General features: G+C 29.8%; 1 protein-coding gene across 1 annotated transcript in view; it reads right to left on the bottom strand.

The window, feature by feature from the left end:
• Window positions 1-26,601, bottom strand: part of LOC109605472 (protein still life, isoform SIF type 1-like) — a 167,336-nt gene that overhangs the window by 45,975 nt on the left and 94,760 nt on the right. The window contains exons 14-15 of the mRNA XM_049966193.1: window positions 24,698-24,843; window positions 9,444-9,723 (exon numbers count right to left, since the gene is read on the bottom strand). Of these exons, the coding sequence (XP_049822150.1) occupies window positions 9,444-9,723; window positions 24,698-24,843 (426 nt within the window). The remainder of the gene's footprint in view (window positions 1-9,443; window positions 9,724-24,697; window positions 24,844-26,601) is intronic.

Genomic DNA, 26,601 nt, shown 5'->3' with positions numbered 1-26,601 from the left:
ATCCTCCTGAGAACCACCATCATCGTATCCCAAGGGATACAATATTAATGTATTTGTGATCAATTGGTTAGCAATATGCAAGTTTACATCGAAGCTTACATATACTAACCAATTGATACAAATACAGAAGTATTGCACCCTTTGGAAGTCGCAGTGAATTCTTAGGAAGATAGATTTAGATATGAAAATAACAAGTTAATAAATAAACACCAATTACCTAAAAAGAATGTTGTTCATTCACCTGTTTTATCTTCTTTTATCACCAATTTTTCGGTTGTAAAATTTTTACGCCTGTTGGAATGGACAAATTCAAACCTGTAACAGCACCCATAACTAAAGAAGAGATGGTACGAGTAGAGAAAAGTAGTATATTATTTCAAGTAATTAACATTTAATTACTAAGAAGTAATTTTACATATTTTTAAAACCAGTATACTAGTAAGAATTAACAACACCGACTTTCAAGGGGCAAGATACTACTACTGTTTGCGACCACCTGGTTAGCAATAAGGAAGCTCACATATGTTCACCAGATAGGAAAACAAACAGTGAAGCATCGTACCCGTTGGAAGTCGCAGTTGATAATTCTTACAAAGATACTGATTTTGAAAATAGTGTCCAAAAACTGGCTAATAAATAAACATCAATTACCTGAAAAATATATACTCTCCTGTACTTTTACCACAAATTCTTTAGTTCTAGGTGATGTCATTGGTATGCCTTTGTCAATCCCAAATCGGCGCAACAATTTTTAAACATCTTCTGCATCTATGTTTGTATTTTTAATTTCAGGACAATTGCATCTAATGTGTCCACACGAAATTTGCAGTCCCTCCTTACAGCTCCACCAGTATTCTTCCTTGACTCAACAGCGAGATGTCTTTCCAATAATTGGGGATCTCGAATAAATACTTCCAAAGGTAACTTCGTCGCAGGCATATTAAACAATTATCCCGAAATTAATAACAAAAATAAAGAGGTGCAGAGGCATGACCCCCTATGTTCAAAAGGTCTTGCGCCTATTTGGAGTAGACCAATTCAAATCAGTAACAGCACCTTTAACTAAAGAAGCTGTGAATATAAGCAGACAAAACAGATACATTTCTACGTGAAATTAACCCTTATTAATGATTTACCTTATTTTTAACATCAGTATCTTCGTTAGACTCGTCTTCATCGTGTTCCAAGGGGCAAAGTACTACTAGTATTTGTTATCAACTGGTTAATAATATACGCAAGTTTACTCGTTCGGCAAATATTGTCGCCCACTGGAAGCCGATGATGACAATTCTTGCGTCGATACTGATTTTAAAAATAATCGGGACTGTAAATAATTAATAAAGGTCACCTGTTTCATCAACTCTTCTCAACCTCTTTAATTAAAAGTGTTGTTATTGATTTGCGTTGGTCCGTTTCAAGTTGGCGCAAAACTTCTTGAACATAAGTTGCATGATCTGCACCTCCGTTTTTATTTTTAATTTCAGAACAATTGAGATTAACGTGTCCACCATATTTGAACGAAATTTGTTGTTAGTTCTTCTGTTTTCGGTTACTCCACTGGCGTCTTTCTTCTTTGTACTCCTTCTCAGCCATCTCAGCAGCAATTTCATGTACACGAGTTTACGAGTAGTTCGATATGATTAATTATATTCATGGAGGCTTAAATTTTCAAGTTACCTTATGGACAATTCTGTGGTTGAAGTCCCAGTTTGAATTGAACTTCTGAAAAGCTTCTATAATATTCATCAGATGTTCCTTCGTGATCACTGGCTTCTGTAATTTGTCCTTATAGATCATTTAATCCATCTATGTCTAGCAGTAAGGTACTCCTCCTACAGTACTTCTATGAAATTCAGTTTTCAGCTTCCAACTTACAACTTCAAATACTGTTTCCAGTATTAACACTGGATGTATATTCTTAATAAGAGGATACCTTGTTGGGACTTCAGCTCTAATGCCTGGGTAGCAAAGCACAGCTTCAGTACTTCATGTTCCAGTTTTCGCCTTCAATCTTCTATCTTCTAGTATCAATACATGTGTATATTCTTAACATCTTTGATTATTTTGGCCCATATAACATGTTGGGAGTTCAGCTCTAGTAGTGTACTCTAAGAGAGCCACTAGAAGACTGATCAGAAGCACACACTTGATTGATAAGGTAAACTTTTTGACGTCCATTCACTTTTTAAACAAACTGAAGTTCCTTAGCAACACCTTCAATTTTTACACAAACAAAAAATTAAAACCAACTTGAGTCAATTATAAATGAGAGATCAGGATACCTTGGTCCACATCTTGTTGCGAGTTCAGCTCTAATGTCTGGCAGCCAGGCACAGCTTCAGTACTTCCATAAAATCCAATTTTCGCCTCCACACTTACTGCTTCGAATACTGTTCCAAGTATTAACACTGGATGTATATTCTTAGTATCAGGATACCGTGGTCCACATCTTGTTGCGAGTTCAGCTCTAATGTCTGGCAGCCAGGCACAGCTTCAGTACTTCCATAAAATCCAAATTTCGCCTCCACACTTACTGCTTCGAATACTGTTCCAAGTATTAACACTGGATGTATATTCTTAGTATCAGGATACCTTGGTCCACATCTTGTTGCGAGTTCAGCTCTAATGTATGGAAGCAAGGTACAGCTTCAGTACTTCCATAAAATTCAATTATCGCCTCGAAACTTACAGCTTCGAATACTGTAGCACTTGTAGCAAGGCACCCATCAGTACTGCATATTCCAGTTTTCTTCTTCAATCTTCTATCTTCTGTGTATATTCTTAACTTCGACTATCTTGACCCATAACTTGTTGGTAGCTGAGCTCTAGTAGTGTACTCTAAGAGAGCCACTAGAAGACTGACCCTAAGCTGATACTTGATTTATAAGGTAAACTTTTTAACGACCTTTCACTTATTAAACAAACTCTAGTTTCTTAGCAACGCCTTCACTTTTTTTTAGTTCCTTAGCAACGCCTTCACTTTTTTTAAACAAAAACAAAATTATCTTAGCAACGCATTCACTTTTTTCACAAACAAGAATTTTTTACCGGGTTCATTTTTTTCAACAAGTTAATGTTCCTTAACGACGCATTCATTTTTTTCACCAACTAAAATTTTTTCACGCGTTCATTTGTTTCAACAATATAAAGTGCCTTAACAACACACCATGGAAACATAAACAAACAACAAAACAATTGATTATGTTTAAAGGTTTTTGATTTTAATGAAAGTTTTTATGAAAATTTGAGGTTATGGCTTCCAAGGTGAGTCAAACTTCAAATAACAGCTATTGTAAGGAAGTGACAGCTCAAGAATAGAGGTAACCTCACATTTAGCAAATCCTTTTGAGCATATTTTTTAAAATTAAACAAAAAACTGGACGATAAATGAACATTGCTTATAGTTTTCGACCAAATAAACGGAAATTAAATCCAGTCCATCGTATTTTCCGGTTAATTACTTCACTGGTGACGTTCAGACGTCAGTTCATTTTCAATTTTCCCCAATTTTATACATGCCCAGAAAATCGATGCACTCATAGAACTGTGCCAATTGAACCGGCCCCGACGAAACGAATCGAATATGATTGGAGTGTTTTTACACGCCAACACCCTCCACCACACAAAAATTTTCGGTAATTTATCCGGTGCTCGTAAATTTTTAAGTCCCGGACTTCATCTCGTAAACAAAAAGATTTCGCGTGTGGCATGTGTTGTGCGGGGGATGGATTTTTATCGGTGGCGGAGGTTTTTGCATTTTTATGGCGTATCCATGCCTACAGTACATTCTAATTCGTAAGAGGATTGGAATAATGAACGTGTACTGGGGTATAAGTTTCCGGCGATGAAAGTAATTCCGAGAAAACTTTTGTTCTTACATAATTCATAAATATTTTGCATTTGCTGCGAGTGGCGTGCTCGAGAGGGTAATGAAGACTTTCGGTCTGTATTAACCAACCCGCGAGGCGCAGGTTTTAAATTTCGTGTCGCTGTTGTCCAATTATATTGTGCACAAATTACAAATCAATATGGTTGACTGGAAACTGATCAAATAATACTGTAACTTAATATGCGAAACGCTGTGTACACTAGTGACAATCATTAATATGATATCTGATATTTTAGTCGGTTTGGTCCATTGCGAATGTCAGTTCGAACGTATTTAATTAATGGTACAGCTGCGAATATTAATAGCTCAAAGCTGCTGATGTTGTTTCATTTCATTTGCTTAAAAGGGATTTACCTCACTTCATTTCACCATTATTAAGCAGAAAAAACTCAGAAGTCCGTTCGATTAGAAGCAAACTTCCGTACTAAAACAAAGTATAATTCAGATACGAATTTCACATATGATTTACTTTGTTCACGGAGAATTTAAAACTTTCCGAACTTTCGCGGCAGTTCAGACGGTTATTTACATAATCCTCGAATATTCGAAAGTAGCTCGCCACCGAGAGCTGGCTTAAATGAGGGATAATTTCCTATTTATTAACTTTATAATTAATCTGTACGAAACTGACTTTCCGAAGCAACATTCAGCCCGATACGGACCTGATGGGGTCACGGGGATGGTCACAATTAATCTCAGGGATTTTTACTAAAAGTTATGAATTATTTATCGGGCCGGATGGGCTCAAAGTGGCCTAAAAATTCCGGAATTAGTTCCTTTGGCCGGAATATGTGAACTTCATAAGTGGAGTAAATTTATGGAACACAGATGGAGTCATTAGGGACATCGAAATTGAAGACGAGACTTAAAGCCTCAGATTTTATTAAAGATTAGGAATTATTTACGACGTGGAAGTTCCAAGTTGTAGGAAAACTTGGGAACTTTGGCATTACCATTTCCTATTCGATCAATTATCGGAAATTAATACTTATTGGTATGTTCACCAATATATTTAAAACTTGTGAAGTCATTACGAATTTAAAATAGACTAATTATTATTTATAAAAGTTGAATAAACTTCTCCAGTCCACAAAACTTGTTTAATAAAATAAAATTTATAAAATTATTAATAAGTAGAAAAAAAAAATGAAATTAATAAACCACATTATCACTGTTGATATTTAAGGGATTATCATCACATAATCACAAGCTGAAAGTTAATAGCTTAAATTAAGATAATTACAAAATATTATAAGAAAATGTTGAATAAACTTCTGTAGAACATAAAAATTGTTTAACATTGTGTTACACCATTAAATTTTACAAAATTATTAATTATTAGACTTTATGAAAAATTTGAAATCAATGAACTACATTATCATGATTGAAATTCAGGGAAATATCTTCACATAATCACAAATTGGAAGTTAGTACGTCTAAATTAAGATAATTTAAAAATATTACAAAAAATTGTTGAATAAACTTTTGTAAACCATAAAATTTATTTAATATTGTTTTGAAATATTAAAATTTACAAAAATATAAATAAGTAGACTTTAGGGAAAATTTAAAATCAATGAACTACATTATCACTGTTAATATTTAAGGAATTATCACATAATCAAAAGCTGAAAGTTAATAGTCTGAATTAAGATAATTACAAATATTAAAAAAAATGTTGGATAAACTTCTGTATACCATACAAATTTTTTAATATTCTGTTACATTATTAAAAGTTACAGAATTATTTATAAGGAAAATTGAAATCAATAAACTACATTATTATGGTTGATATTCAGGGAATTATCTTCACATAATTATAAGCTGAAAGCTAAAACGTCTAAATTAAGATAATTAGAAACCATTGTAAGAAATTGTTGAATATACTTCTGTAAACCATAAAAAATGTTTAAAATTGTGTTGCACTATTAAAATTTAAAAAATTGAAAAATCATAAACAACATATTACTCAATAAACTACATTATCATGGTTGATATTAATGGAATTATTTTCACACAATCATAAGTTGAATAAACTTTTGTAGTCTACAAAAATTCCAAAGCTCAAACGAAAATAATATACAAAAAAGTTTAATAAAATTGAGTTGCGTAAAAAATTGTTCAGTACTTAAGGATTAAAATATGTTGGTAATGTAAATTTATGTTGATTCAATTTCGCAAACTAATTAGAATTGTAAAAAACCAAATTTGCAACCCCAATTTTCCGTTTGATCAATTTCACAGTACTCCTTAAATTACATATAAATTGCGCTCCAGCGAAACACCACAACAAAAAAAAAACTTAGAAACACATTTAAAAATACATCCGGCAACAAACAAACTGCCGTGCAGAAATAACGAACGTCATTTTCCGGGCCACCGTCACAAATGAATAAACGTCGCGTAAAGAAAACGGCGAAGCTTCGCCCCATTTTGCATTTTTGTATCGGAATTACAGTTGTTCACGGTCCCGCTAAATTCCCCCGGAATATTTATTGAGTGTGACGGGCTTACGCTCGTTAAAATCTGGATGTGTCTTCTGCATGTATTAAATTACGATGCAGGGACCAAAGCGAAATATATTTAAAAAGGGATTCCTTTTATGCCGTGGCGAAATGGACGCACGTAGGGGATTATCAGCGTTTTGCGATGAAATTGGGTTCATATGATGCATAAAACTATATGCGGCACATAATAAATTAGATGTAGATGCGGACATTTTAATTAGCATATTTAAATACGTTTTTCAATTAATGGTTTCAAATCAATTTAAATATTAGTTCAGCATTTATTGCAGTTTATAAACAGTTACTAGGAAAAACAATTAGGATTAATAATTAATAACAAAACGATTTAATGAAATATTAAATAAATTTAAACAACAATTAATGTGACACAACGACGAAATTAAATGGTAAACTCATTCGTGGAAGTGGAAATTGACATAATGTATTTTCATGTTGGTAAATTGCTTTCTAATTTAGGTGAACATTTCTTAGCAGATGGTTTGTTCAGTCCTGACTAAATTATGGGATCTAAATTGTAGTTTGCATGTTGAGCTCAATAATCGATAATTCTGGGTATCATTAAGTAGGTTGCGTTAAGTTTCAATTTTCGACGTTAAGTGACGTTTGTTTGTCGACTTCTAATTCATATCGTGCAGTTTTAACCTTCACATTTTTCATTTTATGACAGCCACTGTACATTTATCTATGAGAATAATTCAACTGTGCTGTTTGAGTTGTATTGATTGTAATGTCATGAATATTTTATATTACAATTCTGGAGGGATCATAAATAGTTAATTTTAGAAAGTGCAGTGGCGATTTAAAATTATAATTTAGACAATAAAAACTTGTTTTGTCTGAATATTTTTACAAAATTTTGTTTACTACACATGTTTAGATGTATAACCAGTTAACAATTTATTTATATAGATTTCCAGTAAGGCAATTCCCAATCTAGAATCTAAAGAATTTAGAGATTCTAGAGGATCTAGATAATTTAGAGAATCTAGAGTATCCAGAGAATCTGGAGAATCTAGAGAATGTAGAGAATTTAAAGAATTTAGAGAAGCTAGAGAATCTGAATAATCTAGAGAATCAACGGAAGCTAAAGAAGCTATATAATCTAGAGAATCTAGAGAATTTAGAGAATCTAGAGAATCTAGAGAATCTAGAGAATCTAGAGGATCTAGAGAATCTAGAGAATCTAGAGAATCTAGAGAATCTAGAGAATCTAGAGAATCTAGAGAATCTAGAGAATCTAGAGAATCTAGAGAATCTAGAGAATCTAGAGAATCTAAAGAATCTAAAGAATCTAAAGAATCTAAAGAATCTAAAGAATCTAAAGAATCTAAAGAATCTAAAGAATCTAAAGAATCTAAAGAATCTAAAGAATCTAAAGAATCTAAAGAATCTAAAGAATCTAAAGAATCTAAAGAATCTAAAGAATCTAAAGAATCTAAAGAATCTAAAGAATCTAAAGAATCTAAAGAATCTAAAGAATCTAAAGAATCTAAAGAATCTAAAGAATCTAAAGAATCTAAAGAATCTAAAGAATCTAAAGAATCTAAAGAATCTAAAGAATCTAAAGAATCTAAAGAATCTAAAGAATCTAAAGAATCTAAAGAATCTAAAGAATCTAAAGAATCTAAAGAATCTAAAGAATCTAAAGAATCTAAAGAATCTAAAGAATCTAAAGAATCTAAAGAATCTAAAGAATCTAAAGAATCTAAAGAATCTAAAGAATCTAAAGAATCTAAAGAATCTAAAGAATCTAAAGAATCTAAAGAATCTAAAGAATCTAAAGAATCTAAAGAATCTAAAGAATCTAAAGAATCTAAAGAATCTAAAGAATCTAAAGAATCTAAAGAATCTAAAGAATCTAAAGAATCTAAAGAATCTAAAGAATCTAAAGAATCTAAAGAATCTAAAGAATCTAAAGAATCTAAAGAATCTAAAGAATCTAAAGAATCTAAAGAATCTAAAGAATCTAAAGAATCTAAAGAATCTAAAGAATCTAAAGAATCTAAAGAATCTAAAGAATCTAAAGAATCTAAAGAATCTAAAGAATCTAAAGAATCTAAAGAATCTAAAGAATCTAAAGAATCTAAAGAATCTAAAGAATCTAAAGAATCTAAAGAATCTAAAGAATCTAAAGAATCTAAAGAATCTAAAGAATCTAAAGAATCTAAAGAATCTAAAGAATCTAAAGAATCTAAAGAATCTAAAGAATCTAAAGAATCTAAAGAATCTAAAGAATCTAAAGAATCTAAAGAATCTAAAGAATCTAAAGAATCTAAAGAATCTAAAGAATCTAAAGAATCTAAAGAATCTAAAGAATCTAAAGAATCTACAGAAGCTAGAGAATATAGAGAATATACAGAATCTCAAGCATCCAGATATCCTCTAAATTCTCTGGACTCTCTATATTCTCTGGATTCTCTGGAATCTCTAGATTCTCTAAATTGTATAAATTGTCTAGATTCTTTAGATTCTGTAGATTTTTTATTTAGATGTATTAATCCTCAGCTTGTGACTCTGTGAGATATAGTTCCCTGAATGTCAACCATGATAATGTAGTTGTATTGATTTTTTTATAAGGTCTACTTATTAATAATTTTAATAGTGCAACACAATATTAAACATTTTTTATGGCCTACAGAAATGTATTGAATAATTTCTTAAAATATTTTTAAATTATCTTAATTTAGACGTATTAACTTTCTGAATCTGGATAATCTAGAGAATCTAGAGAGTCTAGACAATCTAGAGAATCTACATAATTCAGAGAATTTTGAGAATCCAGAGAATCTAGATAATCTAGATAGTCTACAGCATCTAGAGAATCTAAAGAATCTAGAGAATCTACAGAAGCTAGAGAATCTAGATAATCTAAAGAATATAGAGAATGTAGAGAATCTAAAGAATCTACAGAAGATAGAGAATTTAAAAGATCTAAGGATTCTAAGGGAAATGTAGAATAAAAAATACAAATTATCCAAAGAACTGTTGGTTCGTCCTGTTTATTAGGATAATTATTATTTACTTACCTGACAAGGTGCTTGGAAGAGATAAGCGTCCCCGAAGGCGGTGCTCAAACAGAAGATGTAGTCACGCTTCGGATGCTCCGGAATCGGTTGCATGATCGCCCCGTCAACGATGATCAGATGTTTGGGCGCTGCCTCCACGGAACGACCCTCGCGCGAGTCGCAGGGATAGAAGAGCAACGTCGTACCCTTCAGGCATACCCAATAGCCCTTCCAGCCACGCTTCCTCGCCAGCTCGATCTGGTGCTTCTTCCTCAGCAGCCACTTCTTCACACTCAGAAATCTGCAAGAACAAAAAAGTTGTTTAGGTGTTTGCGTCTGAAAGCTTTAAAAAACACACACAAAGGAGTGTATAAAACGGCGTAACGCTAATTTCGGGGGGTCGTTACGCTCCGTTTTACAGCCCCACATAAGAAACCGACCCCGTTTCGTTTGTGCGGATTGCGGCAAAGCTCGGCGAAAAAAGGGTGCCGCGTATTTTTTACGACACACATACATCAAAACTAACGTCTTTCGACTGAGAATAAACGTTCGGATGCAGATACGGCGACTTTTGGGGGCGCGTAAAGAACGGCACTTTGTAAATTGTCGGCGGAACGGGGGACGAAGATGTCGGGATTTATGTTAACGTTTTGCGGCCTGATGTTTTTATTACGTGGGGGTGTGTGTGTTTGGGTTATTTCTCGAACTCAAGACAACCGCATTCCGCCTTAATTACACAAGTGGGATGGAATTGATAATTTACTTAGTTCTTGTCGAATTACCGCACGAATTATAACGTTAATTTGTGTAAAATAAATTCGTTTTAATCTCGGGAGAATTTGGCAAAAACAGGTTTACGACCGCCATTTTCGAGGACTTAAAGATTTAATTACCGGAGTGTATCCCTTAATGGCTATTAATAACGTAATAGATTCAAACGTATATTTTAACATACATCAGCACTGATTAACTCAAGTGCTTCTATTACAAAGTTGCAGTTTAATACTGATTACTTTATTTTAAAAAAACTAAAATAATTGATGGTTAATTTAATATTTCACATTTATATATATATATATATATATATATATATATATATATATTGTTATTTTCAATATAAAATACGAAAAAAATTATAATTCTCTAGTAAATTTTGTATATTGTAAAATTATTCTCAAAAAAGTATATAATAGTTGAATAAGTATTAAAAAATTTAATTAAGAATTATACTCTAAATATTGGAACTGCTGTATGAATATTCTTCATGTTGGTTAATTAAAAAATAATGAGAGAAACTAAAGAATCTGGATAATCTAGAGAATCGAGACAATCTAGAGAATCTAGACAATCCAGAGAATCTAGAGAATTTATTGAATCTGGAGAACCTAGAGAATCTGGAGAATCTAGACAATTTAGAGAATCTGGATAATCTAGAATACCTAGAGAAAATTTTTGGAATATATATAATATTTTTTGATTAAATGTTTCATTAATAATAATAAATTAATAAAAAAATTAAACAGAAAACATATAATATTAATTAATACATAATATTATTAATTTAATTATTATTACTATTATTATTATAAATAAGAATTTAATCGAAAAAATATTATACTTAATCCTGAAAATTTGTTTAATTATATTATATTTATTAAAAATATATTAAATACATGAATATTTTCAGGAAAATCGTCAATCTTTAGAATAATAATTATTATTAAATTAAAAATATTAATTAATAATTAATATTATTGTTATTTATCATTATTATTTTATTTTTTTCTTTAACTAAAATTTTAAAAATTCATTTTTATCAATTGTTATCATTTAAATATGTAAATTTAATTTTTAACATCTAGAAAATATTTATAACGTATAATATTTATTTACATCAATAAATAATATTCATTAATTTTTTGACCTTAAAATGGATTTACAATATTAATATTAACGATATATCTCATTTATTCGTTTTAATTAATACATTCATATTTCAACAATTTTGTGTGACTTTTAATTTTTAATATTTTTAATGATAAATGTTCATTTATTAATTATATAAATTTCTGGATACTATAAATAAATTTTTATTGGGAATTTTTAACTTGTTCACTATTTTTTTTATATTTCTTTTAATCTAATGATTGTTAGAATTGTGTTAAAATATTAATTTTTTTACAAAAATATATTTTTTTATTCTTGCAATGATCTGATAGATTTTAATTAATTTATATTTATTTTAAGTAATAAACAAATAAATTTATTGTATAATATTATAATTATAACATTATAAAGATTTATGAAAATCATTTGAAAGTAATCTAATATTGTTTTTCTCTTTAAATAAAATTCTAATTAATATTAATTAATTATTAAAAAATATATTTCTTTATAAAAACTTTAATTAAACATAATACTTCTCTAGAAAAATTGATATATTCGATTTTGCCTGTTATTTATTTATTTATGTATTTTATTTTATTTACATTATTTACATTTTTAAAGAAATTTTTTTTATATAATCATAAAATTTCATCTTGACACATTTTACATTTCTTCTAAAATAATAATCTTTTTAATTTTATAAACAATTAAAAAATATTATTTATTATTATTTCATTAAATAAATAAAGATATTTAATAGATTTATATTTTTATAAAATAAAATATTTTTTTATTCTTGTAATTCTCTTTATTATAATTATATATTTATTCTAAAATATAAACAAATAAATTTATTATAAATTAGTTATAAAATTATAAAAATTTATGATCATCATTTCTATATAAAAATTAACATATTAAGCTTTATCTTCTTATCAGAAATAATTTAATTATATATAATATTTCTATAAAAAAATGAAAATTTGTCGTCTATTTATGTATTTTATTTAATTCTGTATGTGTATTATTCATAGTTTTATAATAAAAAAAATCATCTTGAAACATTTTACGTTTCTTCTAAAGTAAAATTTTTATGTAATTTACTTTTGTATATTTATTTACTTTACTAATATTTTATATTTTAAATTATTTAAATATAAAATTTCTATAGAGAAGTTTTGACTTTTTATAAATTGTAGAATTATGTATTATTTGTTTATATGTTGTATTTAAATTTTTTATACATCATTTATAGTTTTAATTATAAAATTTCATTGAAACATTTTGCATTTCTTCTAAAATAATATTTTTAAATTTTATAAAAAAATACAAAAAAGGGTAGAATTTTTATTAAATTTATTTAAATTTGTTTTTGTTTTATTTATTTATTATTTTATTAATTTATTTATTTTATATCCATATTTTATTGTTTAAAATGAATTTTAATAGTTTATATTTGATATTAAATGTAAGTAAATATAAATTTTGAGATACTTTTATATTTTATTTTATTTATAATTGTTCTACAAATTTTATTTACATTTTATTTTAGTGTTTTCTTTAATTTTTAAATTAGTTCAGCTAATTTCTAGCAATATACGTTTTTTATTAACCACGTCCCCAAGTTTTTTCAATTATCTCAATTCAACTTGTTGAACAGGGAGAACCAGTTTAAACGAGACCGCAGCCACCCCCGAAGAAATCAATGATCCAACGCGAAGCACCATTACGAACGTACAAAAAGAGGACATTGTTGTCCGTGTGCTCGATCCCAGAACGATTATATTCGGTCCGCGTTTTCATTATACAAATTATTGTAAGCCGTAAACGGTTAAACGGTGACTCGGTCACGAATGCCAATAAACCGGGGGCCCCGAACAAACGGCCGGCCACTCAAATAAACGCTTGTCCATGACAATAAACGAGTCGATTGGGCAGCACACTGGAAAATCCACCCTTGCGAAGACGCTATTTCGGTCGCGTCCAATCACTCAATTCGCATTATCCACGGTACGGCGCCCGAATTTATACTGACTGATCCGGGTGAGCCGTCTAATAAGCAGTCAGGAAACGGTGACCGTTCATTTGAATATTATTAGATCGAGACAAAAGGGTGCTAATGCACTTATCAACCCTCCACCCACACTCCTCTCAACCGTCTCTGGATACGTGTAAAAGTCGACTTCATTTCTTGGATTGGGCAACAAAACAGCACGGTTGGGTTCAACGCATCAATCTCCTGAGCACTTGAAAGTTACGAGATACGAGGCTGAAAGCTAAGGATATGCAAATAGATCTTATTTGATTTTACGCTTGTTAACACAGTGTAACATCCAGAGGTGAATTGATATTAAATTTTCGTCTTAACTTCACGTCCGCCCCAGGGCTGAATTTTCCACGTGTTAGGTCCACTTGTGTAGCTACACATTTTAATGCAGATTAAAAAATACATTCGTGTCGAGTTTCGATGGATTTTTAAATTGGTTTTTATTTAAATACAATGGAAAATCGAAAATCTCGTATAATTGCAAGCTTGTTTAATGAAAACTGTATTTTCATACATGTTTGACAAGTGTTCTATTATATTTTATTTTATTTTTCAATAGCACAATATTGTCCATTGTTTTTTATTCATTTTGTATGTTACAATTCAAATAGTTAAATACCAACTGGGTTTTTAATACATATTGATCATAAGCTCACAGGCTAAAAACCATTTATTTTCCCAGTACCAAAAACAACTAACTAATTAAACTGTTAATTTTATAACATAAAAAATATATAATATTTAGAAAATATGATTTAAATTTAATATTTAGGAGTCTAAAATTGGAATCATTCATTTCATGTCTTCCTCCACAATGGTAGAACATCTTTAGACACTTTTTTTCAAAGTTAGTAGGTTTTCTACCATCTTTCAGTGTATCTGTCACATATAGAAAAATATTTTGACTCTCTCCTCAACTATATCTGGCTGTAGATCCAATTATTTCAATTTGAATCTTTTAAAAGTAAAAAAATCCAAATCTACACAAAATAATGAAATAATTTTAGCCACAAAAGCTCAATAACATTCTAAATGGGTCAGATGTAGACAGAATGATCTATGGACTAAGTGGGAATTAGAAGTAAGTCGAATGATGGGTAATTGTAGATATGTCTGGCTAATTTTATAATATTTTTAGATTTCAAGTTTCTATTTTAACCTTAAAAGATGTCTTTATTTCTTTATTTAAACCTTTTTGGGAAATTAAAATCAATTAGTATGTATTTCAAAAACTAGAGTTAATGGAAGAAATCTGATTATATTTTTGGAGTTAGTACTTTTAGAATACCATATCAGTTCTTTGTTTTCCAGCAGCAAAGACAACTAATTCATTTTGTTAGTGTGTAAATTTTATATTCTAACACCAAAAATATATAATATTTAGAAATTATGATTTACATTTAATATTTAGGACACAAAAACTGGAATCATTCATTTAGTGTCTTCCTCCACATTAGTAGAACATCTTTAGATACTTTTTTCCAAAGTTAGTAGGTTTTCTACTTTCTTTCAGTGTATCTGTCACATATATAAAAATACTTTGAATCCCTCCTCAACTATATCTGGCTGTAGATCCTATGATTTTAATGTGAGTCTTTTAAAAGTAAAAAATCCAAATCTACATAAAATAATGGAATAATTTTAGTCATAAAAGCTCAATAACATTCTAGATGGGTCAGAGGTAGACAGAATGATCTATGGACTAAGTGGGAATAAGGGCAATTTTATATTATAACATGAAAAATATATAATATTTAGAAAATATGATTTACATTTAATATTTAGGAGACAACAATTGGAATCATTTATTTCGTGTCTTTCTCCACATTGGTAGAACATCATTAGACACTTTTTTCTACAGTTTTCTAAGGTTTTCTACTTTCTTTAAGTGTATCTGTCACATTTATAAAAATACTTTGAATCCCCCCTCAACTATATCTGGCTGTAGATCCCATGATTTTAATGTGAGTCTTTTAAAAGTAAAAAAATCTAAATCTACACAAAATAATGGAACAATTTTATTCTCGAAAGCTCAATAACCTTTTAGGTAGGTCAGAAGTAGACAGAATAAACTTTGGTCTAAGTAAAAATAATAGATCGGTGGGATGATGAGTAATTGTAGGAATGTCTGGTTAATTTCTATTCTCTCAAAAGATATCTTTCTTTAATCATTTTGTTGTCCGGTTTACACATCAAATGGCTGCAACTGCGTTCCCGAAGCTGCTCATTACAACCGCCCATTCGGCAAGTTTCCGCAGACGAAAATAAACTAATAGACAATGGCCCAACTCGAACAAAATCCAACGTCTCCGAAAACCGAGTCTGCGGCATATCGCATTAAGAAGCAGAAGTTCGAAGCCGCAGAGACCCCGACAAAGTGGTTTAAACATGAACCTTCTGAGGGATTTACAAGTAACTCCAGTAACTGCACACTTCGCCATAAACACTTTCACCATCCTAAGAGTTTTCATATATATATATATATATATATATATATATATATATATAAATAGATGCGGTGTTTTGCACAGACACCTCCCGAGACCGTAACTTATTAATTAATACATCGAATACTAAAATTAACACTGGAAGAATATATATTTAGGATGCGTCGGTGGATTTAATTACTTCCATTAAAGCGGGGCCGATCTTAAACGTCGGTTTGTGTCAACAAAGAGGAAGTTGGGCGATAAATGTTATATATTATGTTATTAATGAGGGACTGCGTCTAACAAAGGCTAATTTTGTAAAGCACAATACACAATGGGGATCCAAGCTATAAAGTCCACGCCGTCGACAACAGCTATTCCTGGTACACCACTAGACTTCATCCCTTAATAATAATAATATTCTTAATGTTCAAGTGCTTTACCTAAATTTATGTTATTGGCTCTCTACAAAATCAGAACATAATTATAAATAAAAATATTCTAAATTCTTGAGTCTAGGACTTGAGGACTTCTTCTTGTCTTTCTAAAAGACCAATTGTCTAAAAGTAAGATTAAAACTAGTAAGTATGGTATTGTCTTGGCCTTGGGTATGCTTATTACCAATTTGTAGCTTGTATTTAATTATGGGGAAGTTAAAGCTTGGTACACAATCATCTCCAGTGAGATGCTCAACTACTTTTACAAGTTTATTTTGAGCCAGGCTCCATTTTCATTTGGAAACAGAGTTAAGCTTTTGAACTTGTATTTAGTGCAAGACAAAGATTTGATTTCTCATTTATTAAGATGGCTCCATCAAGTGATTAGCTAAGAAAATATTTATTAACTTGACGTCTGTCGGTTTAATTATTCCTGCTACGACGGCTGATCTTAAACAACAGTTTATGTAAACATAAAGGAAGTTTATATACATAATGTTATTAATGAGGAACTTCACCTGACAAAACTTAAACTAAGTACAATGTGCATTCAGGCTAAAGCTATGAAGTTATATTTAGTTCATTGTGATCCTCAGGACTACACAAGGATACGTAAAAATGTACCAACTTCGTACCTTAAAGGTAAAGTTGTGCCCAATTATAGTGTAAAAACTAACAAAGTAGGAGAAGTAAATTGTTCTGGGAAATAAAGCTTTCCAATTAGTAAATAGAAGTTCCGCCTTGTTTAAAATTTAAATACATAATTTTCCTCATTAAATACGTCAACATCACGTGGAGCCTCCATTGTTTCGTCAAAAATCGAAGCCGCTTTAATTAAACGCATTGTGATATTCGTTGTGGATTTCGAACGTCCCAATTAGCGGTGAGTGGAGCAGTCGAGAGTTTTAATAAAAATAACAAGGGTACCTCTTCAGGCAAAACATTTTAGTGCGCCATTTCCCTTCTTGTGCATCACCTGAGATAAGCACCGAAGTCGACAAGTACACGCTTTTAGTTTTATGCCTTCCGAAAACTGCATGAGCCTCAATAACACGATTCGTGAACTCAGTTCCAGGTCAAACCCACGCCCCCAAGTGGTTTATTTAAATGCGCCCCCGGAGTGGCATTCCGGTGCAGCCATCAACGGAACGGGACAAGAAAAAGTTGACGTCCCAACGACCAAGATGAATTTTAAAGTGGCTCCGCACACACAGGGAGATGCGGCGTCTGACAAAACGGCTTCCCGCCCGGAGAAAACACGTCGCCGACTACAAAACGAATACTTATATGTTGTCGCATTATCCGCGAAATGGGGTACGGCGTGGAGGCACTGGATTGTGGAATTTCGGGATGCCGGTGAAGTATGCGACGTGGCGGACGTCATGGTTGTAGTTGTCGGCTTCGGAATTACGTTCAATCATCCGCCTCTTTGTTTCCGGCGATGTTTTTATTTACGTGTCGTTTTACTTTCGGGTGTTTTCGTGGAACTCTCAACTTTTAATGGAATGTTGAACTTTCTAGTGCTTATTTAATTTCCCGAAACCCGAGAAGATTTGATTGTTTTTATGGAAACCATCCACCGTAAATGCATTACAAATCTTTTGAAAACATGTTTTACGTCAGGCTTTTCAGGTTATTGTTGTTTAATAATAATATAACAACGTTTTAGATGTTTTCACAAACATTTTGTGTGGAAAGAAAACTTCACGGACGGACAACGTATAAATGGGAAAAGGCGAATTTTGGGAGTTAGTGCAAATCCCTAAAAAGGTTCAAGATAAACCACTTTGATGGGATCACTAGTTGGAACTTCTGCTTCCTAATGTGACTCCCTACGGTTTTCGTTCTTAGACACATGGAATTTGAACTTGGGTCATTGTCATTAGTCCTTCGATCAAAGCAGACTTTCCCAATTAGAAACAACCATACAATAAACTGACATCGACTAAAAATAAACCCTGTTACTTTATGTACCAATTAGAACTTATTTATTTAATTTCTTACAGGATTTTTTCAAGTAAATTAGAAAAGAAAATTATCACAAAATATGTATTCTGAACAAGTTACTTTAAATTTCCCAAAATATTAAAACCACTTTGTTGAGATCTTAAAGGCTTCCAACTTATGTTTATTAATATAAGAAACTAGAGTAACTGTTCAAAACCCGGAGTATACCAAATGGCGAATTTTGGTTGTTAATGTAAATCCTGAAAAAGGTTTAATAGGACTCTTTCTTGGAGGTAACTTAACCTAATCTAATCTAATCTATCTTGATTTAACCTAACCAACCCTAACTTTAAAAAGTCTGACTTATCACTTTCTGCTTTTATATACGTAGAATTTGAAGTTGGATAATGATATATAAAAGGGCTGATTAACGTAAAAAAACTTGATGTACAGACAAACTATTTATGTTAAATGTCGAACTTTGAGAGTTATTATAAATTCTGAAAAAGGTTTAATAGGACTTCTTGGAACTAACTTAACCTATGCTAACTTAACCTAACTTAATCTAACCCAACCTAACCTAACCTTGAAAGTATGACCTAACCTAACAAAAATTTTTTGTTTTTACATACTTAAATTTGATCTTGAATAATAATATATAAAAGGGCAGATTTTCGTGCAAATAACATATTACTGCCAAATAGAGAATTTTAGGAGTTAATATAAATCCTGAAAAAGGTTTAACAGGACTTTTTCTTGGAGGTAACTTAAATTAAGCTGATCTAATCTAACTTAATTTAATCTAACTTAACTTCAGAAAGTCTGACCTAACCTAACAAAAAGTTTTTGCTTTTAGATACGTATAATTTGAATTTGGATATATTATTAATGTCAAATAAATTTTGAGAATTATTATAAATTCTGAAAAAGATTTAATACGATTTCTTGGAATTATCTTAACCTAAGCTAACCTAACCTAATTTAATCTAACCCAATCTAATCTAACTTTAGAAAAAGTGACTTTTTCGATAAGTAGAATTTGACCTTCGATGATAATATATAAAAAGGCACAAATTATTAATGCCAAATGGCGAATTTTGGGAGTTAATATAAATCCTGTATAAGGTTTAACATAACTTCTTCTTGAAAGTAACTTAACCTAAGCTTGATTTAACCTAACTTAACCTAACCTAACCTTAGAAAGTATATCCTAACCTAACAAAAGATTTTTATCATTTAGATATGTAGAATTTGAACTTGGATAATAATATATAAAAGGATAGATTTACACAAGAAAAAAACTTTATGTACAGACAATGAATTAATGCCAAATGGCGAATTTTGGGATTAAATATAAATCCTGAAATGGTTTAATAGGACTTTTTCTTGGGGCTAACAAATAATTTCTGTTTTTAGATACGTAGAATTTAAATTTACATTAATTAGAAATTATTCATTTAATTCTCCGAAGAATTTGCATATTAAAAATATTCAGTAGTAGATTAGACAAGACAAAGTTAATTTGTAAGCCAACAAACTTCGCAAAGGGAAAGTGCCTTCAAAATATGCATTCTAGGAAGTTACTTTAAATGCCTCAAAAGGTTCAAACCACTTTGTTGGGGTCTTGAGGGTTTCAAACTTGTACTTCTTAATATGAGTCACTAAAGCTCTCTTCATTGCTGAGTTTTATGACTTGGGTCAGTGCCTATTAATTGTTAGACTAATAACTATTAATGTTAGTTTAATAAGTATAAATAATCAACAAATTAACAGCTGAAATGGTTAAGGAAAACTAATTTTAACAGTTGTTGTGAAGTGTGGTATTTATAGCGTCACTCTCATTGTGTATTGTTCCTCCAAATTTAGGCTTTGCTGAAAGCAGCCCCTCATTAATAACATTATGTATAAACTTTATCGCACCACTTCCTCTATGTTGACATAAACTGGAGATCACTCCCGGTTTACCAAGACTAATTAAACCGACAAATGCCCCATTAATAAATATTTTGACGATGATGTGGCAGAATTTTGATGTTGATTTTGTCCCGACAAATTGTAAAATCAGAACTTTATTGCAGGTAACATCATGTCAAAGTAAATGTTTGTCTCAAAGTTCATATATTAATACAAATAAAACTATTTATCAAAGCATGTATTCATAATACATGTTTGGATGAGATTTCATACATTTCGCTGATTAATTTAATGTTGTTTGATTTAATTTGTAACTTCACAGTTCGCAGAGCTTAAGGAATTTGTAAAACGATGCTGTTTGTGCTACAAAAGATAAGTTTCAATAGTTCTATTTCTGAGTTTATGGTCACATTGACGTAAAATATAGTCCGGGAGTTACTTTCGAGAACGTGGTATTAAGGGCATCTTCTGTTAACGGTAAATTGAGTTTTGGCAACCCACCCTCAATTCCGAACGTATTTAAGTCCTCAGAAATGATTTATTTTAAAATTAACTGTGAAATTATGTTTGTTTCCGTGAAAAGAAGTTTCGGCTCAGGTTATGGACCTCGTCGTATATCAATTTTACCGAGATAAACAAGGAAGAGTCGGATTTTGTGTCGAAACAGTTATTCTTTGTTAATAGAAATACTCGACTTCAGTATCACCTGCACTTCGCATTCTATAATATCCTATTCATGTACGTGCTCCTCTTTGTTAGGTCCCCTTGATGCAGACTGTTCCCGGGAACAATGCCAGGATTGTTCGAGACATTCATTCCAGTTTCTATTCCTGTTTGCCGATGTAAAAAGCATCCCCCAGGTACCAAAAAGTCATCAAGTCGCACGTCAACTTAATCAGTCCGATTTTAGTGCTGCCGTTAAACATTTTTTCCTATGCAATTATTTGAGGGGATCGTTTTAAATTTCCCAGACGTAATGCCCGACGACGAAATGCGTTTTTGGCACGGCGAAAAGGATTTAAAGTGTCCTATAACGGAACGAAAATTATATTACATTCAGTCCGATTCCGGAGGATTGCACCGGTGATTGGAAATTTATTAACCAAAAGCTGTTTAGCAATGGAGAAGCAATTTGGGATGACGCCTCTTTTGTGAAAAAGGCCTTAACGTCGAAATTGCGATATCTGCCATTTTTTTTTCTGCGAGGGACGGTTTAATTACTTTTGATTAAAAATTGTAACTGAATTGCTTTATTAAAATTTTCTGTAGATAACGAAACACGATGGATTATCAACAACAGTTTAATTGTAAAATAATTTTAAAACGGTTATGTATTTACAATTATTTTACTAATGAATCCGTTGTAACTGAATACGGCTTATGTAATTAAATACTAGCTATATTTATAATTAATTTTGTTTAAACACAAATTGTTTGTTGAAATAATCTTGGCGTAAAAAATAAAAATAAACACGGCCAATTAGGCAAGTTTAATTAATACAACACACAAAGTATAATTAATATTGTTGCACATTTCTAAATGTAACACAGAAATTGCAAAAAGCTTCAGATAGAGATAAGCTTAGACATGTTTTTTTCAGTTTGTTTCATCGGGTCAAATGCGTATAACATAAATAAAAACGAAGTAAAATTATTCCTCTCTAGTTTGGGGCAGTATTTTATATATTTTTGGCAGGCAAAACATAAAAAAACTTAAGTTTAATCAGTCTGCGAGACGTCAGCAGGAATATGAATGATTGCGCCCATTTTGGAAAACAATGACTGTATTTTTTAGGGCCTGAAACACAAGGCGAAGTAATAAATAATAATGTTCGTAATTAACGGCCGAATATACAACAATTCTTGAGTTCTTGTGCTAATCCTGAGTAATGGTAATTGTAAATTTATCTCAGGTTTTGTGGAGGAGGAGAACCGACTTTTTAAACTCAGTTTTTTCCCTTAAATAATAAATACAGACAACATTTACACATAAATACATTTATCTGTACCTATACAATAAATAATTTTAAAAAATCATAACATACCCCGGAAACAAAACAAGAAAAAGGCGTACTTCAACCACTAAAACAGATAAAGGCATAGACAACGATCGAAGCGTCACAACTGATGACTATTAGTGATAAAGCTTGTACAGATAGGATCGTAAAATCTGTCTTTACGATCCAGTATTGTACGTTGGGGTGGATGGGGAAAAGTTAATAATTTTAAGCAGTTCTTCCTCGTAAATTGCCGGAAGATGTGTTTAGTATTATAAACGTCAGATTTTTACGATGGTCCCGGAAAAACAAAGGGCCTGGGATACATTTTACGATTTTAGCGGATTTTTCAGCTGGAGGGATTTACACGATTATGTTTTATGGGTTTTTTTAAGGCGTTTAATTGTTATTTGCTAATTTCTTCCTTAAAGTCCAATTAAGAGATTAACAAATTATAGAACAGAATGATAACTAATGGAATATTAAGAAAATTTAATTTTTCTGCTGTTCCTGAGTAAATTTTGGGTCCAGAATCTAAAATAGTCATACAATTTGGCCTACACGAATAGTTTTTTTAGAAGGAAACAACAATAATCACATTTAATTATCAATTTCAAAGATTAGAAGTACATTATATACTTTCATTTCAATTAAAAAAATATGTTTCAGTGGACTCTTTGAGAAACTCAAGCCTCTAGAAGTCTTAATCACTGTTATTGGATACTGAATTTTCTGTATAAAATTCCTGAAGCACAGGCTGCTGAAAGATTGAATGGATATTTTTTCAGAATGTGATGCAGGTCTTACTGCTCATTCTAGATTAGGATTTGATATTTACAAGACAAAATTAGCAGACATTATGAAGGTTTCTTTCAGGATTTGTCTCTTTACTATAGAAAATATTTACCACATGTTTTACAAAAGAAATTTGGAGTCTTAGATATATCCTCAGGTCCAAATGAGGGCCAAAACTTGTTAAAGAAGTTGTCTTTTTTACAAAGTTTTTCCCTCATATTTCTGAAACCTTTGGTCTAATCGTGTTTAAATTTGGTATGTTATATCCTGAAATATATGCCTACGATATAATGTTATAAACTTTTTCTGTATTGTTACAGTGGCGTAGACTCTGTGGAGGTTCTCCCCTTTTTCTCACCCTATTTTCTACGCCACTGATTTTTTTCCAAACTATTAAAGTTTTTGTATTTCTTACACAATTTAAGAAACAAAAGTACTCTTGATTAATTTTGATTAATACAGCCATTTTTAAGATATTTTAGTTTTAATGTCTTCGTTTTAATTGAAGGAAATTAATATAAACATTTAAACTGAGATATCTCAAAAACGACTGTGATAATCAAAATTAATCAAGAGTACTTTTTTCTTCTTAATTGTGCAAAGAATATGAAAACTTTAATAGTTTTAAAAAATATTCAGTGACGTACAAAATGGGGCGAAAAGGGGGGGAACCCCTCAGAAACTACGCCACTGTAATAATATAGAAAACATTTATTACAATAATTTAGGCGTCTATTTTAGGATAAATCACACCAAATTTGGACACGATTGGGCCAAAGGTTACGGAAATACGAGAAAAAAACAATTTTTGAAATTTAAATTTAAGGGGGTGCATTTTCTTCAGGAGGAATTTCAGAAAAAAAATATTATTTAGGTAATATAGATATTAATAGATAATTTTCTACAGTATTTTCAGTTTCTCAATTAACAAAATAGTTCAAAATTATTAAACAAATGTAATAATAGCAATTTATAATAATCAACAAGTTTATATGAAAAATAAAATTAAATAAAGTATAAGAACTGAAAAATAGAATTCGTAAAACAATATTTATAAAATACATAATGTACCAAACATAAATAAAAAAAATTTATAGAGTTACATATGATTAAAATATATTTTTGACTATTAAACAAACATATATGATATTTTTCTAAAGTGGTATAAATTTAGAAGAAATGTAGAAGAGAAAAAGTTAATTTTAAATTTATTTTAACTATGATATAATATTCCTTAAGATTGAGCACGTTTCTTTGGTTTATGTAGCTTTTACAGTCTACTCTTTTATATAATAACAATATTATGTGCCTATTTATGTTGCTGAAGGGGCATTAATTCAGTTAATGGTAAACTGTAACTGTAACTTTTTTAAGATAAGAAGGAAACGTGATGCTTAATCATAAAGTAAATGATGCAGTATAAAATGTTATTGCACAACTTTTTATGCGGTACTCCCAAAGTAAACACTGTTCATTTCCACCCCCATTGTTCGCTCCAAAGTCATATTTTCACGTAACAATTTAATCCCCATCGAGGTCGGAGGGCGCGTATAAATATTTCAGGCACCTCGTCCCGATGATGGATCGCGATTTCCCCTCACGTAGTCCGCATAAACAACTTAGAGCGTAGAGCTAATGCAGCGTGCATCGCCAGCGTCGGTGTCGCCGTAAATAAGAGCGACGGATAAAGGGACGGAAGACGTCTTGCTTCGTTCCCCGTTTTGAACGCGGCGCCGGCCGATCTGGAACTTACGACGTGGTCGCGAAACGGAACGGGACAAAAATGTGGCGACGCGACGATTTGCTTGTTGATGGGACTCACCCTGCCTTGCGGACGGCCCCGGTGCAGTTGAACGATGCCGCAGCTGTGCCGGTCTGCTTCGCTTTGTACGGGGAGTTCATCACGCTCTCGCCATCGTCCTCGTCCGACACTGCGGTCGTCAAGGACATGCGATCATCGTCGGAGATCTGGAAGAAAGGGTTCAAGTTAATTTATGTGGTTTAATTATTTTTAACATGATTTCTTACATTTTATTTTTTATAGTTAACTTATACCTTACAATAAATAACTGGTGACTTTTAAGTATTGATTTAATTTGGTGATTTTCTTCAATAAAATCACATAAAAAATAAAATAATAAATATAAAAAAAAAATATTTTAACACATACAGTTATTCTACAACTTTCTAAAAATATTTAGTTTAAATTAATTAATAAGACAAATATTTATTAAATATTTAGTAAATAAAACATACTGTATAATTATTATTTAGGAATTTATATATAGGATATTTTATATAAATATACAAATAAATATGTTAATTTAAATATATTATATATTATATATTATATATTATATATTATATATTATATATTATATATTATATATTATATATTATATATTATATATTATATATTATATATTATATATTATATATTATATATTATATATTATATATTATATATTATATATTATATATTATATATTATATATTATATATTATATATTATATATTATATATTATATATTATATATTATATATTATATATTATATATTATATATTATATATTATATATTATATATTATATATTTCTATCATGAAAAATCAGAATAATCAAAAATTTTTAAGGAAAGTTTCATAAGAAAATTGATTAATCATTGTTACACATAAGACATTTATATTAATTATGACTACATATTACTATATAAAAATACTTGTTTAAGCAGTTATATTTTATCAATAAAAAAATATAATAAATAATATTTGTAGATCAAAAATTTAATGTTAATTAAATGTTTCCCAATTAAAATATATTTCTAGAATTTTTTCAATTCAGTTTTGTTCTATTAATAAAATATATTTTGAATCAATTTTTTTATATGAATACAATAAATAAATAAATAAATAAATAACATTTAAACAACTGAATAAATTAAAATCCTCCAACATTTATTTAAAAAAATATTATTAATAAGGTAAAAAAGTATTATTTTAATTAGAAAACCACAATAGTATTAATAATATTATAAAAATAAATAAACATTTAAATAAAAATTCTTTGTTTATTTAAAATATATTAATAATAAGGTAAAAAATATATCGTTTTAATTATCATGGCCAAAATATTATTAATAATATTATAAAAATACATAAATATAAAATAAAATAAAAATAAAAACTATTACTTAAAAACTTTAAACCTTTAATAGTTTAGTTCTCCTTTATTACAGGATTTTTAAAAACACTATTTTTATATAAAATCAAAAATTTAAAATAACTGTTTTCTAGAATTTCATTATTAAAAATGTAAAAGTTAAAATTCTTAAAAATATTTTATTATTAATAAAATATATTTTAAACTCAAAATACACATTTTTTATATAAATAAAAAAAAATGAAATATTAAATAATATATAAATAAATAATTTTCGTAGAAATAATTGAGTAAATTAAAATCTTCCACCATTTATTTAAAAATATTAATAATATTATAAAAAAAAAATATAAAGGCTATTTTAAAAACTTTAAAATTCTACTTAAAAATATGAACAATACAATAAAAAATAATGAAAAATTGACACTTTAATTAAATATATAAATAATATTATTAAGAATTAAAACTAAATTATATAATAATAATATATAATAAATATACTGTAGTTAATAAAACTATAAAATAGAATATATATTTTTATTGTTTTCAGTACAAAATATTTAAAATA

This window comes from Aethina tumida, chromosome 4 (assembly GCF_024364675.1).
Source record: "Aethina tumida isolate Nest 87 chromosome 4, icAetTumi1.1, whole genome shotgun sequence".
Lineage (NCBI taxonomy): Eukaryota > Metazoa > Arthropoda > Insecta > Coleoptera > Nitidulidae > Aethina > Aethina tumida.
The sequence above is the reverse complement of the archived record's forward strand: the minus strand, read 5'-3'. Positions and strand labels throughout refer to the sequence as shown.